We start from the raw sequence: 18,170 nt of genomic DNA on the forward strand, positions 1-18,170 counted from the left end.
GCTGTAAGGCATTGAGGGTGGTGATGTTAGTGTTTACCTGCAGCACAATAGAACTGGGGGTGGCTTTTCTGCCTTTATTGATAGTCCATAGTGAAGAGAGACAGGGAGAGTGAGTCAGGGAGTGACTTGCAGCAGGGATTGGGAATTGTACTTGCTGTCAGGCATCGCATCAGAGCCTATGTGGTACGCGCCTTAACCACTCGGCTATTTCTTTTTTTCTTTTTTCTCCAAAGATAGACAATTACAGGCCTGTTGCCCTTGCCAGTATCCTGTCAAACGTGCTGGAAAGAGTCCTTTTAACCAGGATGGAAATGTATGTTTTTACTACTGACAATCAATTTAGTTTTAAGAGAAAACACAGTACAGATTTATGCATCTATACTCTAAAGCACTGTTTCCCAAACAGTGGGTCGGGACCCATGTTTGGGTCGCGGCCACATTTTTATGGGTCACGTGTAGATATCCATTTATTTTTTGTTTCCTACATTTTGTAGGCTCATCTATGGTCCTCTTACAGAATGAAAAGCATGCAGAGGCTCAGAGTGGCATACAACGTTCCCAAGTGGAATAGTGCCAGTCAGTTGTTTACTTCTGTTTGTGTGCCCACCTGTGAGGCACTGTTTTATGCAGCGCCTGGATGTGTCTAATAACATCATCATAGTGGCTCTAACAAACCCAGTGAAATTGTTATAGGGTCACGTCCAGGCTTCGCAAGCACTGGCTCAGCAGCCTGCTGCTGATTAGGTAGGATTGTACTATAGTACTTTTATTGCACTATTGTACTTTTTTATTTATTTATTTAGATCTTTTCCCCATGTTGTATGTCTCTTATGTTATCGTATGTTACCTTATGTGCTATGGACCTCTGTCTGAAATAAAGATTATATATAATGTATTGTGCATGCTGGCTCTCTGGAAAGACTCTGCTATAAATGACACAGAACCTTATTTACAGTGGTATCATTAGTAACACTTGTGTTAGCTAATGCTAATGGATTAACCAATTCACTGGCAATTCACTTTTATTGTATTTTATTTAACACATTCCAACACATCAGTCTACTTGGTTCGCCAAATAAAAAAGAGGGATGTAAATTATTATTGTTTTGCCAGTTTAGCTATGGCTGTCATTAAGAAACACATCTTGCACGAAACACACCGACATCTGGACGGCCACATCCACAGTGACGATTAGGGAATCAGGATAACAGGATATTTTGTTAGTGATGGCATGGAACTTGGTGAAACACTGGGATGGGTAGTTAGGGGCTGAGTTCACCAAACTCTAACTAGCGGCCTGAGTAACCACAAACCTTTAACTTGCAAGTCTTTAAGCACTGAAGACCTATTTCATACTTTGTCGTATGACGGTGGCGTGCGGAAATATCCGGTCTATAAGCTCACCACGCGTCGCATCTTGGCGCGTTGGTGAGCTTATAGATCGGCTACTTTCACTATTTCTGAAAGATTTTGAAATTGTTCACTTATGACCTGCACAAACTAGGGAAGCCTGGTTGAAAGCAATGCGACACGTTAATTGTGAGCTTGTAGATCTGCTATTTTCTCTACTTTCTGTCACAGGGAGACATCACATTTCTCTTTTGGGTCTCGAACTAAAAAGTTTGGGAACAACTGATTTAAACTGCTGTTTTTCAGCATGAATAAAATCATCAACCTGTACGAATTATGTTAAATAATCGCAACGCATTTTCCTATCGTTTATTCGCGTCACTCCTGGTGTGTTACGACCTCTCTACTACTGTTGGTTGGATGTAATGTCGCTGATCTAGGATCTGCTGCTGAGGTTTCTTTTCCTACTGTGTTTCCTTCTGTTGGTGCTTTTAGAAAATGGTTTTGCATAATTTTCATATTCCTAAAAGCCTTTCCATCCACAAGGTGAATTTCCTGGTTGGGGTTTGTGTATGGGCTGTGTTTGCATGGCTGGGGTCAAGACTTGATGGTGTGTGTGTGTGTGTGTGTGTGTGTGTGTGTGTGTGTGTGTGTGTGTGTGTGTGTGCGTGTGTGCGTGTGTGCGTGTGTGTGTGTGTGTGTGTGTCCGTCCGTCCGCAGGCTCCAGCTAATAGATGACCTGTCTTATGAGGACGTTAAGAAGTGCTATCGAGGATCAGTGAGTACTGCTGCACGCACGCACACACGCACGCACGCACGTGCGTGCACACACACACACACACACACACACACACACACACACACACACACACACACACACACACACACACACTCGATTACTCATCAAAACGCATTAAAACCTTGGCACCAGCAACCCAGAAATGTGATAAGGATTCTAAATAAGGATTCTGAATTGAATTCAAATAAATATAAAACTACTGATTCTTATAGTCAGAAGACACACAGAGAGACAGACCAGTCAAACTAAGTGTTACTGTCTGATGTTATGGTGGAAAGAAAGTCAGATAAAATTGGAGGATTACCTCATATGGAAAATATTGGGTAAGGTTGTGTCTATAATGCATTATAATCACATTTATAATTTATTATGATGGCATTGTAACATGCGTTATACATGTTTATAATTATGCATAACCACTGTTATGAAGTATTTTAACTGCTGGTCATAATGCATTATAAGTTCAGAGGAACAGCACATTATAACTACCATAACTTAGTCAGTTATAAAGTGTCTTAGTTTGTTGTTATGCATAATTATAAACATTTATAACGAGTGTTATGAAGCCGTATAAGTGCATCATAATGGATTATAGACCCGGCCTTAATATACAGTCTTCCCCTATAGGGTTCAAGAGGTTAATGACTAAGTACATACGTAGTTAGTATACATAACAGCAGTATACTGTATACAGTATACACACATACATACAAAGCAATGTACTGCAGAGTGTGAGGGCAAATCAAACACAGCAAAAGTATAACTTATTAAACCAGTCTGACACTAATTACACATACTAATACAAACTGTTTACTGGGTGCTTTAAGGTAGAGCAACAGATAACGGACAACTTTTGATAGTTATTTTTATTTCTTTTTTAAATTGGGAAATTACTTAAAAAGGTGACAGGAGTGTTAAATGTCTAGCATTAAAAAACTGATATATTTGCAATGCTCTGGAAGCCTCTCTACTGTAAAATCTTAAATTATGTATATTGATGATAATACATATCCTTGTATTTGTTTTATAATGAGCTTAGGTGAGTTTACCAGGGTGAACTTGTTGCACTCGTGACATCACAACTGAATGTTGTGGGTGGGGTTAGATTTAGCTGTTCAAACACCTTTTTCCAACATTTATAAAACATATTCATGGGAATGCCGAATTATGACATACAGTAAGTACTGTTTTTGCCACATTATTTGAATATCCAGCATTAAACCCTGCCTGTATACAAAGATGTAACCATCTCTAAACCCTATACTTAGTGGACCGGATTCCCTGGAGGGCACCTCTAGACCCCCACCTGTTTCCGCTCTAGCTTGTAGATCTGCTATTTTTGCAGAATTTCAGCCCCAGAAGAGGGATGCGAGGGTTCGAGTGGTTAATTTGTGTTACACTAGTTACTAAGTAGGTTAGAGTGAGCCTTTTTTCCCCAGCAGATATCCAGGCAGCATCACAGATGAGTCACATTTCACAGAAAAGGGTTATTTTGGACGTGCGACCTCAGTGTGTTTTCGAGTGATGTCTCTGAGGTGTTAGCTGTGAAGATGACTCAGCAGGCAGAGGCGTTAATGACACAGAAGTTTGTGTGTTTGTCTTTAACACTCTTCAGGCAGCAGAACGTCATGTTAAAATACTGTGTGGGCTTGCGTTTGGTCGTTAACAGCAAGTTGTGAAGGTTTTCTCCAGTTGAAAGGTTTTTCTGAGAATAGCTCATCTACAAGTGTATGTGCTACGATCTGCTATGTTCATTTTCTTATCTTTTTGAATTGTATGAAAATGTAAATGGCCAAAATAGGAACAGAAAATGGTTTGTTTGTGGGTTTTATACATATTTAGCCACTGGCTTACATGACTCCTATCATTATCCTGTCATGTGGAGATGAGAAGGTTGTTGTCTTTCATGTTGAGCCTAGTTTGCCGCTAATTTAAATGAATTTGCATAGTGTGTGCAATAATAACAACAATAATGACCCAGTGGGTTTGAATCTGACACGTCCCACCCCACCCAAGGGTGCATAAAGTCATCAACACACACGCACGCGCGCACACAAATACACTTCCTTAATAATCAAGGGGAGGAAAGCTTTTGTGCACGTTTCTGTGTTACATAGAATACATGCAGATTGTGTTTTTCTGTGTTTTTTGTGCATGTGTGTGTGCACACATGCACGTGTGTGTGTGTGTGTGTGTGTGTGTGCGTGCGTGCGTGCGTGCGTGCGTGCGTGCGTGCGTGCGTGTGCGCCCGCACGTGCGTGCGTGCGTGCACACGCGTACGTGTGGATTTGTGCGTGCGTGTGTTGATTTGTGCGTGGATGCGTGCGTGCCTACCTTCTGTACTGTAGCAGGTTCAGAGGCAGGGTGTTGTCTGTTTAGTCTGGACAAAAAGGAAGCTGTTATTTGTTGGTCTGTCCCCGTAGACCAGCCCACTGTCTGGGGCTGCTACACTGCATTATATCAATTCTTCATCAATTCGGTTGTGTGTTTGTCTCAGAGCAGACAGGACGTAGCTGTCTGTGAGAGTCTGTCTACTAGAACACTGATTCTCAACCTGTGGGTGGGGGCCCACTGGTGGGCCGTGAGGATATTGCAAGTAGGCCCCCAACTAATTGGCAAAACACTACGTTTTTAATGAGAATATAACATTAATACAAAAAACTCGAAAAATGTGCTCCTCGGAGCACAGGTCTCTCTCTGCCAGGCCAGGTAGCTTATTGTGCATACGGCCCATTGTATGTCACAAATTTGTCTGACAAACTGCTCAGAAATCTGTTGAACAGTTCAGGGATCTGTGGGACATCTCAGAAAGCTGTGGAACAGTTCAAAAGGCTGTGGAACAGTGCGGAGAGCTGTGGAACAGTAGCCTGGGACCAGACGAATCTGCCAGTGCAAAAAAAAAAAATCCCTCTGTGATTTGGGTCTGGCACCGCTCCGTTGTGAATCCATTTCCTGCTCCCGAAGTCTGGGGTGACCAATCAGGGCCCAGTATTCAAATTTGGGAGACTGTAATTGGTAGTTGGTTGTAGGTCTAACCAATTGCAATCCAGAGCCATTCTTTTGATCCCGCCCTTGGAAAAAAAACGTCCTCATAGAAGCACCAGACTCATATCCACGCAGTGATATAGTCTGGCCACGCGAGGCTAGTGGAACAGTACAGAGAAGCGGTGGAACAGTACAGAATGCTTTTCCGTTGTTCAAAGGACTGAAGGACTGTTTGGTACACTGGAATGTGTAGCATTAAGGGTGTATAATATTCTGTAGACTAGAGAGACTTTGGAGAGGGTCTGATACCGCTAAACCCGGCCAACGGCAGGAGGAGGGGGGATTTTGCCATCTTTGCCAGTTAGATTTGCTGGTCAGATCCCAGCAGGGGACATACACCCACTGTCTGGATCACTGAAAGTACAAAGGGAAGTGATAAGGTGTAGGGGGTACAGTGCATAGTTCAGGCTGCACCTGTGTCTGATGTCATTGGTGTACGTGTGTGTCTGAACAAAATATTCAGACTGTCACACACTGTTTACTTTAGCCTAGCGCCCTTATTATGGGCATGTCATAATAGGCAAACATTCTGCAAACATTTTGTGACGTTTTGACATACAACAAAGTATAAGGGTTAGAGGTTAAATAAGGCTATGGGTGTGTGATACACAAATCAGCACCAATATTATATCTTGATCTCACTAGCCTACCTCAGGGAACAACAATGCCTGAGTGATAATCTAAATTCTAAATTCATACTCCTCTCCTCTCCTCAGACGGTCAGTAAATATAACTCTCAGTATCATAAGCTCTTCCAGACTGTTCCCAAGGAGGAGATCCTTATGAAAGGTGAGTTGATGTTAATTACATCTAGTGTATTCTTGTTGTGTATGTATAGTTGTTATTATTTATCTCAAGTGTATTTTTGTATTTTGTTGTTAATCTCCAGTGTATGTTGTGTTGATAATCTGCAGTGTATTCATGTGCTCTGCTGAGAGACATCCTTCTCCAGGGCAGACTGTACATCTCCAGGAACTGGTTGTGTTTCTACGCCAACCTGTTTGGAAAAGACATCAAGGTACGGTATGACACAGACCTCTAAACTCTGCTGTCTTTCTAACTCTACTGTCTATCTAAACTCTTTAGTCTGAGCTTCAATGTCTATCTACACTACAGTATAAACTCTTTAGTTAGTTTGAGCTCTACTGTCTATCTAAACTCTTTAGTTATTTTGAGCTCTACTGTCTAAACTCTTTAGATTGAGCTCTACTGTCTATCTAAACTGTTAAGTCTAACTGAGCTCTACTGTCTATCTAAACTATTTAGTCTCACTGAGTTTTACTGTCTATCTAAACTCTTAAGTCTAACTGAGCTCTACTGTCTATCTAAACTCTTTAGTCTCACTGAGTTTTACTGTCTATCTAAACTCTTTAGTCTAACTGAGTTTTACTGTCTATCTAAAGTCTTTAGTCTAACTGAGCTCTACTGTCTAAACTCTTTAGTCTAACCGAACTCTACTGTCTTTCTAAACTATTTTATATATGTATACTGTTTCGCATCTTATCTCACTCTGTTCCAGTGTTCATTAACATTACACTGATGGGTAACTGCTTCATCAGCTCACTATTTCCACTCATACTGTGTGTGTGTGTGTGTGTGTGTGTGTGTGTGTGTGTGTGTGTGTGTGTGTGTGTGTGTGTGTGTGTGTGTGTGTGTGTGTGTGTGTGTGTGTGTGTGTGTGTGTGCGTGCGTGCGTGCGTGCGTGCGTGCGTGCGTGCGTGCGTGCGTGCGTGCGTGCGTGCGTGCGTGCGTGCGTGCGTGCGTGCGCGCACTTGTGCTTGTGTGCACACATTAGATGTACAGTCTTTATTTATGCTGTTGTTTACTTTGCACTGTGTCTTTGTTGGAGTGTGAGCCTGTGTGTGTGTGTGTGTGAGCCTGTGTGTGTGTGTGTGTGTGTGTGTGTGTGTGTGTGTGTGTGTGTGTGTGTGTGTGTGTGTGTGTGTGTGTGTGTGTGTGTGTGTGTGTGTGTGTGTGTGTGTGTGTGTGTGTGTGTGTGTGTTGTTCACCCTGACCCACTGTGCTCCCAGTGCTTTGTCCAGAGTCCGTCTGGCTGGCTGGTTGGCTGGCTGGCTGGCTGGCTGTCAAAGGTCAAGGTTTGTCTGGTTAGGACACTGTTTCATGTTTGACAATACTCTCACTCTGTCGCACAGTGTGCAGCTTAGAAACAGGATACGTGTGCATTGTGCAAAATATATGCAGGGTGGATCCACACTACAGTATGTAAACATAGAGTACAATTTACATGTGCTGAATGTCACAAATAGGACAATATACAATTTCATATACAGCATCTATGTTAATTATGTAATTGGAAATATATGCGTGTATACATTATCTACAGACATACACTGCTGAGTATTCTGTAGTCCCAATAGTATAGAAAATAGCTGTCAACAGACCAATTACAATTATAATTTACAATTTAGGCATTTAGTGCAGGATCAGAGTAAATGGCACGAACCCTAGTTAACTTACAACAGGGTAAATAGAGTGCAAAGAAAAACAATGAAGTGCTACAAAAGTAACTACCAGGATACTAGGTGAACATCAAACCTATTATCTCATCTGTAATCTTCAGCATCTTCTTAGCATGTATTGTCAAACAAACAAACAATACATATCTAAATCAGTGTTTCTCAAATGGAGGCATTTGTACCCCTAGGAGTACAAGGCGGTACTACGGGGGTACACGTGGAAGTGGAAGACTATTTTACGGTTATGTTTTTTTAATGATAACACATGAAACAAAACTTTGTGTCAACCCCCTGATGTGTAAAGTTAAAGCAATTTTATGTGTGTGTCACCAGGCGGTCATCCCTGTTGTGTCTGTGCGTCTGGTGAAGAAACACAGGACAGCTGGTCTGGTTCCTAACGGACTGGCTATCACTACTGACTCTGGACAGAAGGTACTATTACAGTAATTACTACATACAGAGTACTACATACTGCCTAATGGGCTGACTATACAAGTTATATATATATACTGTATAGAACGACCATGTGCAGCCCATCTCCTCATGCTGTGTGTGTGTGTGTGTGTGTGTGTGTGTGTGTGTGTGTGTGTGTGTGTGTGTGTGTGTGTGTGTGTGTGTGTGTGTGTGTGTGTATGTATGTTACAGTATGTATTTGTGTCCCTGCTGTCCAGAGACAACGTGTATGACGTCCTCAGAAGAATCTGTACCCACCTACAGGTAAGAATCATAGACGCGCCCACGGGAGACAGACGAGCACCCGCGGGGAATGCGCCGGTTGGATGGTTAATGTGTAGGATGCATGATGTACCCGGTCTTATATACCGCACGTCATTCTGAACGGATTTCAAACTTTCTGTCTGTAATCGGCAAAGTCTGATTATTAATTCCTTGAGCCAGTTCAGTGAGAAAACAAACATTAATAGCTTCAGAACATTTAAATACAAGTGGGAAAGACCCTTAGGGAAAGCAAAGCTCATGCAACGTTCAGTGGCACTGACAGCAAGAGGATGTAGAGGAGGTGAGCTTACATAAGCCGTCAATTTGGTCAGCTGCTTGACACGTCACATACATCGCCTACATAGTGCTGCGCATGTGTGTAAAGCTCTTGAGTGTATCTGTTTGAACTAGCTCGCAGGCTACGCATCATTTATGGTTTTATCATCAGCCATTAATCATTTGCACTTCGCTTGATTTTTTTCTCTCTCTGTCTCTCTCTCGCTCTCTCTCTCTCCATCTCTCAAAGCTGTACAAAGAGAGAGAGAGAGAGAGAAAGAGAGAGAAGTTATTGCCCGTCAGTAAGGTCTCGCCTCAGTAAACACTCTAAAGGCCAACCATCCTCATTAAGGGGTTAATGCGTGTTGTTGCACTGCTCTTGGTAGTGCTGGGTGCACAGATATGTGAACAACAGGGTATCTTTGTACCAGTGTGAGGGTACATCTTTGTACCAGAGGAACGAGTTGTGAGTTGTTTTATATACTGTATATAGCTCTATGGTTGTGCAACAACTGGTTTCTGAAAGGGGCACATGCACCATCAAATGACACTGTGTGTTTTTATGCATTGTGTCTAACTCTGGATAGAAAACCTCACTGTCACTGGGTAACATAAACAACCATATTTACGGATTGCTAATGACAGCCTTCTGTTTACCACCTGTGAATGATACTCTCCTCTCCTCTCCAGGTGAATGGGAAGAAGAGTTTAAGTCTGAAGCAGTTCTTGGAGGAGCCCAGCTCACTGTCCATGGTAACTCATTATATTTGGTGAATGTACTGGTGGGATAGAAATGAATACTTGTAGAGCAGGAAGGATTGAAAACCAATAGTACCACAGATCCCTGAGGACCAGGGTGGAAGAAAGTACTTGGGTACTGTACTGAGTACAGTACCCAAGTAAATGTACTTAGTTACTCTTCCACCACGGCTGCAGCTCACATGTGTTAAGCCCCTGTCACTCTCTCGCCTCACTTTCTCCCCCCCCCCACACACACACACACTTTCTCCCTCTCTCTCCAGGATGAGTTTGCAGTGTCAGGTGACTTTGCTCCGGTGTTGAAGTGGCGCAGGAAGCCTTCTATTCCAGTGGTGTCCTCCTCCCTGCCAGACCTGCTGGGGGATTCAACTGCCAGCCTCAGCGCTGTGGTGGACACACCCTTCATTGGCCAGACACCGCTCATCACCGGTAGGCCACAGCACCTGTCAGTCATCTGTCCACCCATCTGTCCATCCATCTGACCGCTGCTGTGATGGGTGGGCCCGCATGCATTTTCAGATTGTTTTAGTGATCAATCAATAGATTGTGTTCGGGCTTGGATCAATGGAACCAACAGCAGTATCACAATGAAAACCATTTTGCATATATATTTTCTTACATATTAATGTCATATTATCATTGAAGTCGCTTTAAAGGGTCTACACCATGAATTAAAAAAATAATAATAATATTTAATATCATATTGTTTATGTCCCTCAAACGTTTTTCAAAAGGTTTGAGCCTAAATCAAGCCTCAGATATACTCATTCCAACTAACTTCTCTCTAGCTTATAAAGCATTTTCACCTGCAATACCACATTGTCCTGTTGGCACGGGGCGCTATTGAGCCAGTTTGTATGCATGTTATCTCCTGGTTCTGTGTGGAAAAAGTAAAAAAAAAAATATATGAAAAAAATAAGAAAAAAATATATTTTTTAAAAAGTTTTTTTTTTTTTTTTTTTTTTTGGTTGGAACTGAAAAACGGGAGGAATTGTTCCCTGACGTGACGTAGGCAGGGGGAACAAATCTGACGGACTGTTTTCAGACCAGTTTACATAAAAACCACAGATAGCCTATGAAAGCCTGCATGCTCGAAGTCGGGTATTTTTTGGAACAGAAGAGAGGTGGGGGAGACCAAAAACACACAAAAATGAAGAAAAAGTTCAAATTCATGGTGTAGACCCTTTAAGGGTTGCGGTGGTAAAGTGCCTGCCTACGACCTCTGAGGTTATGGGTTCGAATCCACTGTGGCGCATACGGCTTTGTCGAGCCTCTACTCAAATACAATTGGCCCGTGTTTGGGGGAGGGAAGCTGGGCGGGGAGGGTGATAATTCTATAGAAACAGTCTGCATTCACAAGGTGAATTATCTTTGATTTTGTTTTATTTACCGCAGCAGCAGTCTCTGACAATCGGACGCGTTTCGGCTACTCAGGCCTTCAGGCGGATGTGACCTACGGTATATATAGCCTTTTTACAGTAATTCATTATGTCACTTTACAATACACAATATAATAACAGGCAAACATGCCTCAACAACGATACAAAATCTAAACATTAAGTGAGTCAATACACACAAAAAGTATTCAATATTACTATGCAAAATGACAAACCCACAATTATAGGCTATTATAGAAAGCAATTCAACATTAACTCTTTGTTAAGTCCTTTTGAACTTCTTCAACGTGTGGATCCTATAAGCGTCTCTCTGTAAGAGTAAACAGTTTCTATCACCTCCTATTTTTAAAGGATTCATCAATTCAATACCCTGAAATCTCAACCTACAGACCTCATGATCTGTGGCATTAAAATGCCTAGCCACTGGGGATTTTCATCATAATTTCTGATTTACTTTTATGCTCACAGATTCTGGTCTTGAGTTCTCTTTTTGTTATATATATATAACAAAAAACACAGGGACACCAAGATATACTACATATTTATTTTTGCCCCCTAATTCTCCCCCTCGCTTTCCCCCCTTCCGATTTTTGGCCCTTTTATTTGCAAAAATAGGTGGAGTAGAGAAAGTCTTTCCCACAACCGGATCACTGGATAAAATGTGCCAATGACGTTTAACTATCTGCTTAATATTTTTGAGAGATTGGGGAAAAGGTGGTAGACAATACAATAGATTTCCCCCCTGGAGGTAGAGGAGGATTTGGGGGTAAAGAGGCTCGTCCTATCCAACACTTGGACTTTAGACATGATGTTGCGCAATGTCCTCTCACCATAACCTCTCGCTCTAAAGTGGTCACACAGGTCTTTAGCCTGTCTTTCATACTCTGACTCTGTATTACAGATATGTTTTAATCTTAGTAGTTGACTGTGCGGTAGCCCTTGTTTCAGACTAGAGGAATGATAACTGGAGTATTGCAAGTAATTGTTTCTGTCTGTTGGCTTGCGGTATACAGTAGTCTGTATTCCGTCCGTTATTTTCATTAGAACATCAAGAAAAGACACATATTCTTTGCTGGTCTCCAAAGAAAACTTGATGGATGGTAACCTTGAGTTGATATACAATACAAACCCATTAATATAATTGTCAGGGCACGTAATACTACGGGCTGGGGCGGCACCTTTCAGCAGGGAGTGTTTGGCGGGAAGAATAGTACGAAGGTTCTACGTCTTTGAAATGGAGGACATTTGTCAACAGCCTATGCACCCTGGTCCCTGGAGGAGCAAAGGGCTTAAGTCTACGTCCTTACGGTGGTGGCTCCTCACCGGCAGGTGATTCTGTAGGATACAACAAAAATGTGTGTTTTGACAATTGCATAACGACTAAATTGGGGAGAAAAGGGGGGTACAAAGCGGGGGTAGTCTTAGTGTTTTGCCAATTATTTGGGGGCCCACTTGCAATATCCTCACAGATCTCACGGATAAAGGTCTGTAAAATCCAACCAAAACAACAGGTGATATTCTAATATAGATTTCACTTTTGTTTTCCAAATTGATGCTGCTCCAAGTCAGCCACTTTCACCTACTTAATCAAACCACTTGGCTCCACTCAAATTAAATAGTCTCATTAAAAAGTCTCTTTAAATGTGACATCAAACTATAAGGTCGGATCCAGTGTGATCTCTAGAGGTCATGTCACCTGTGTGACTGATTAAAGAAGAGCAGAACTGGATCTCAACACCGCTAGACATGTAGTGATAGGCTTGTTTTTCTTGACCACAATGTTACAAATTTAATTTAGATGTTATTTAGACAGATGCTAGGTTCATGGTTTACCTGGCATCCACACACACACACACACACACACACACACACACACACACACACACACACACACACACACACACACACACACACACACACACACACACACACACACACACACACACACACATGCATGCACCTACAGTACAAGACAGAGCTGGCACTGGAGTGACAGAATTAATGTTCTTTGTGTTGTGCGTGCGTGCGTGCGTGCGTGTGTGCGTGTGCGTGTGCGTGTGTGTGTGTGTGTGTGTATAGACAGGGTTTTGGAGACAGAGACGATCCTGTTAACTGAACCGGTACCAGAACTGGGCCACACAGAATACCAGCTGCTCAAGTTCTTCATCCTGCTGTGAGACAAAACACCACTTTACATCTTCATATATATTTACATATTTACAAATACACAAATTAAACAGCCATTTAAGAGAACCAAGCTCCTACACTGCTGTTAATGAAGGCGTCTTGTCTGTATAGATTCTATAGTATAGAGAATATAAAATCTGAGGTCCACAACTACCTGACTGCTGTAGGCTGGTATATACTGCCATCTAGTGGTTGATGTTATATAGACAGTCTTTAAAATCAAGTTCCCAGGCCTCACAACAGTACCACTAATGTTATTTATCACAGTGGACTGTTTTAGACAGGGTTTCAATCTAACCAAACACTACTAAAATCCTTAGCGTTCATTTCACTCCAAATATTGTACAAAATGGCACCAAAATGACAGTCTCAAGACTCTCTCTCTCTCGCATCACTGCTGCAAATTCTATACTGTTGATGTGAATTCCGACTGTCTGAACTTCTGTCTGTCTTTTAGGATCATCCTGTTGATCCTGTCCTCCTGTTACCTGGCCTTCAGAGTGTGCAGCCTTGAACAACAACTGTCCTTCCTCAACACACAGCCTACAATACCACTAAGAGACAGGTATGCAGTCTGAGCTGAATGACTCACCAATTATTTGTAAGAAAAACATTGAGACTGTGCGTGTATTATGAAAGTATTTCTATTAATGATGATCAACAGTGGTCAATGGTGTTGCACAGTGGTGGAAAGTAACTAAGTACATTCACTCAAGTACTGTACTAAAGTACAATTTTGAGGTATTGCTCGGTTGTGATTGGATTTCGTTGCTCCCGTTGTTGTGGGGCACCAAACAGGAACCAGTATGCAAATATGGGCCGGGTTATCACCAGAGGCATTTTTTTAAATCCGCCCCTTGGAAATGCACTAATATCTACGCAGTGATATTAGTCTGGCCATGCCAGGCTAGTCAGAGAGAGGGTAACGGGGAAGTACAGAGACAAGGTAAACGTGCAAAAGATAAACTCTCTAAGGAAATGAAGACAAGGGTGGCATGTTTCAACCCTCACTTTACCTCCATGTGGTTTTAACCACACGCTTCTGTGCAAGGCGCACAACAACAACTTTCATCGAAATCCAAACCACAATAATACAGGGTGAAACCTTGGTTAGACAACGTTATGCATCTTTGGTTAATTCACTCGTCTGCAAGAATATATATTTTTTTTTGAGAATCACATCATAGACAATGAAATGAATATGATTTATCATGTCAAACCTTTTTCCAAGGGAATGACTGTCAACTGAGTGCAGAAATTATATTTGGATTTTGGCAGACTTTCAATTATATTTGATTATTATGCATTATGCATATTAATGCATGCATGTAAAGTCAGAACCGTGAGAGGTTTGTCAATTGTCAAGAGAACGCTAACAAAAGGTCACGTGAACTAGTATTTATTTCATGCCTGACAGCATTCAAGTAGTACTATCAGAAGGTGTAACCCAGGATAAGATTTACAGTAGGCTATATCGTTGTCCACCTGTTCAGTTAAAGTCAGTTAAATTCTGCAAAAAAAAAAGTTGTCCACAAAACCCCTCATGCCGTTTTGTTTGTCCAGCGTCAAGTCTTTTTTTATGTGCATTCACACCAGACAGATAAAAATAAACACTGAACGTAGGCTATACAGTGGTGTAAAGGCAGTCAGCATGCCTCGCTTTGGTGAATTGACATGATAAAACATTGAGCCACACCTACTAATTGGATATACTGTATACATTTTTATAATCAATTGCACGTTTCTTTCCCCAAAAGTCGACAATTGTTCTATGATTTATTTGACAGCCCTTTTGTGTTGTGGTCTGATAAAGGGTCTATAAAGAGTGATTTATTGACTGCAATGGAAATGTATCCTACAGGTGTGGGGATGTACCCTGCTGGCTGGCCAATGAGAAGACAGGCACCTGAAAGTCGGCAAATCGGAGAGAGGAAAACTGCACTTACAGAGACTGACCTATAGAGGGCAGCAGTGAGCCGAGGCTCCTCTCTCCATATTTAAACCTGGCTCCTCCCAAGAGGAGAGAGGACGACACCCCTGGACTGAGGGGCCATGCCAATCTCTATCACCCGCTGAAATCAATGGGATGGATCTCAATAGACCCCCCCCCCACACACACACACAAACACAAACCCTGGTTTATAGAGACATCCCAGTCACACTGTAGAATGCACTTTACCTGGAGCTGAGTTGTTATTGGCTCACAGTAGAGGTTGTAGATGAACAGAAGAGACAACCACAGCCAAGGAGGTGTTTGGGTCTCCAACGCAGCACCATGGATCAGCGTGCTGGCCTGTGGGAGGCACCTGTTACAGACCAGTCTGTGGACTCATGTCGCCCTCCAGAGGCCAAAAGTAAAGCATGCTAGACATTTGTGTGGTCAGTAGTGCTCCAGGTGTGTAGATAGAGTTGTAGGTAAGAAAATCTAGCTGTAAAAAATTATGTATATCATAATGGTACTGAGTGTTAAGTGATGGGGAGATGTGTGTGTGTGTGTGTGTGTGTGTGTGTGTGTGTGTGTGTGTGTGTGCGTGCGTGCGTGCGTGCGTGCGTGCGTGCGTGCGTGCGTGTGTGTGTGTGTGTGTGTGAGAGAGAGAAACAGAGAGATACAGTGTGTGTGTGTGTGTGTGTGTGTGTGTGTGTGTGTGTGTGTGTGTGTGTGTGTGTGCGCGTGCGTGCGTGCGTGCGTGTGTGTGTGTGTGTATGCGTGCGCGTGTGTGTTGCCCCAGCAAATATTACACATGATGTTAGCTTGTGTAAAATCATGAATTTAAGATGGAAGTTAATGGGAGAATGCCATTGTGTCATCCTAAAGAACACCTTTAGTTCCAAAACATAATGAACTGTAAACTGCTGAAGAAAGAAGAGACTCTATAGAGATGAGAACGAGAAGACAGGAGAGAAAGAGAATCAATAGAGGGGAGAACGAGAAGACAGGAGAGAAATTAGGAGCAGCAGGTTAGATGTGAATGTCATCTACTGTAAATGTTTTATAGTTTTAACGGGAGAAAATACTGGTTGCTCAGGGGCAGTTCACTTCAAATTCAATCAAACCTCAAAGCCCTTTAAACCCACATTCTGCTGTGTTCGGTTTGTCCCACCCCAGCTCATTGCCAAGTTATTGATGATTCTGAATCAGAATCAGCTTTATTGTCACATCACAGGTTTACAGGTGTAAAGAAGTGGGTGTTTGTTTTTTAAATAATAATAAGACAATGAAAAAAGACTATAATTTAGCTGAGCTGGTTTCATGTCTTGGCCAAGGACACATGCTGGACTCCAACCTGCATTCCTGTTATGAGACTGTGACTCTAGCCTGTTTGATTTTAACTTGAAGTGAACTGACCCTTACCCAGTGATACCTCTGCTGGTATCTACTGTACACTGATGACTGATCCAAGCTGTCACTTTAACAAAGCAGTGCATTTAAAGGCTCTGACCAATGACACAGGTGGTTTCATTCACTCTTAGGGTACAGTCACATGCACGACTGAAGGGGAGTAGCCAACGCATGCCAAGGCGTCAAACCGCCATGTCGTCATGTGGAGTGAGGGCACGTGATGTGCCAACGCGCCCTTAAAAACACGTCCCCTTCGCTTGCATAGAATGGAAGTGAATGGGACGCAAACCTTTTGAGTTTAGTCAGGTTAGACCTGGGTGGACCTATTCACTGACAATTTTATGACGTCACAAAAACCTATGGCCTAGCCTCTGGGAATGATGAGGTCAATTGTCCTGCCCTTAGAGGTGCAACGAAACGAACAGGATTGTGAGGGAGCTGTCAATCAAACCCAGTTTGTGCACGCCCACATAGCCCTAACGGAAAACACCTGTATGAGTGTTCAGAGCCTTTAACGTGATCTGTGTCTGGCTTAAATGTTATCCGGAGGAGGGGAAAACACACGTTAATGCAAACTGTACAGGCATTTCACGACACATGATGGGAATGTAAACAGATCTATGCTCTTTTAAACAGATCTTGTGCTCTTGGTGTTAGTACTGGGCAAAGGTCTCTGGTACTAATACTGTACTGTACCAGCACAGTAATGTAATTATACAGTCCAGTATCAGGATTTGTTTAAAACACTGCCCCACAAAGACGAGAAGCAGTAACTATTTAAAGTGTTTTTAAAAGTCAAGTTCCAAGATTCTAATTGCGAAACAAGATTAATGCTATACCATCCACTGCTGTATCCAACAATAATTCTGGTTTAGATTCCATTTAGAAAAAATATTACTGCTATAGACCTACCAACAATTATTCTGGTGGGACAAGACATAAACTTTCCCAGTTGTAGTTGTCTGGTGAGTATCTTTACTTGAAGGGGTAATTCAGGCCGCAGTGATTCTTCTCGTCGCGAATCATTGGACAGAACCATCAACCATCCATCCATCAACAGAGTTGATGGATGTCAAGTGTCTCTGAATGAAGCTACAGTCGACTGCTGTACTGCTGTGCTCCCTCAATATGTAATGTACCTGAATACTGTAAAGCAGTAGTGTCTCTTCTACTGTGAAGGGCCAAAATTATGTACATTTTCAATTAGTACTCTTGCAACCCAAAAGCAGGGAAATAGTTGTTGCTCTCATCCCTCTGTGGCATGTGATGACACACTGTGGCTGAGATGTACAGTAGAGCTACAGTTAATAGTCTTGATGTATTTATTTATGTGAAATTTTGGATTGACATAAAGAACGAAGTATGAAAAGGAGGGGGAATAAGAATCTGTCTTGCCACAGTGCTGACTGTAAGACAAGAGTCTAATAAACAAATTATTGTTTATGCTTCCTTTACTTTTTCACCACTACAGGCTCTGTAAGAGGACCAATATACTATGTTGATCAACTGGCATCAATAAACAGCTTATGGTGTCCGAAAATGATACACTAAAATACTATATTATGCTGTCAGAAAAATCGTGGTCGTGGAACAGAAACAAAATGTTCATATTTACATTGCACTGTCAAAACGTCATAGCATACCATAATGTCATGGAAAAATCTGAAAAATACCCATACTACAATGTCATAAGAATGTGAGTCAGTGACGTGAGACTCATTTCTTTTTTGTTTCCATATGGTTTAGTTACATTTAAAAGGGACACAATTAAAAAATAAACATACGAGTTATTTGCATACTTTATTCTTTTTTATGACCTAGTC

The 18,170-nt window shown here is 42.0% G+C and overlaps 1 protein-coding gene across 4 annotated transcripts in view; it reads left to right on the top strand.

Annotated features, from left to right (window-relative positions):
- Positions 1-18,131, top strand: part of LOC311047438 (GRAM domain-containing protein 2A-like) — a 40,348-nt gene extending 22,217 nt beyond the window's left edge. Inside the window, exons 3-14 of one of the 4 annotated variants that reach the window (XR_014600993.1) lie at positions 2,071-2,128; positions 5,911-5,983; positions 6,109-6,212; positions 8,005-8,103; positions 8,317-8,388; positions 9,355-9,417; positions 9,687-9,852; positions 10,819-10,881; positions 12,900-12,993; positions 13,465-13,572; positions 14,869-17,039; positions 17,079-18,131. Coding sequence is in view for 3 of the 4 variants with exons in the window: in XM_084060160.1 (XP_083916286.1) it covers positions 2,071-2,128; positions 5,911-5,983; positions 6,109-6,212; positions 8,005-8,103; positions 8,317-8,388; positions 9,355-9,417; positions 9,687-9,852; positions 10,819-10,881; positions 12,900-12,993; positions 13,465-13,572; positions 14,869-14,917 (949 nt within the window). In the remaining variant the exon portion in view is untranslated. Of the gene's footprint in view, positions 1-2,070; positions 2,129-5,910; positions 5,984-6,108; positions 6,213-8,004; positions 8,104-8,316; positions 8,389-9,354; positions 9,418-9,686; positions 9,853-10,818; positions 10,882-12,899; positions 12,994-13,464; positions 13,573-14,868 lie in introns of all 4 variants that reach the window. The other 3 variants (XM_084060160.1, XM_084060161.1, XM_084060162.1) reach the window with 3 other exon arrangements.
- The last annotated feature ends 39 nt before the right edge of the window (positions 18,132-18,170 follow it).

The sequence above is a fragment of the Gymnoscopelus microlampas genome, assembly GCF_963454915.1.
Source record: "Gymnoscopelus microlampas genome assembly, chromosome: 6".
Taxonomy (NCBI): domain Eukaryota; kingdom Metazoa; phylum Chordata; class Actinopteri; order Myctophiformes; family Myctophidae; genus Gymnoscopelus; species Gymnoscopelus microlampas.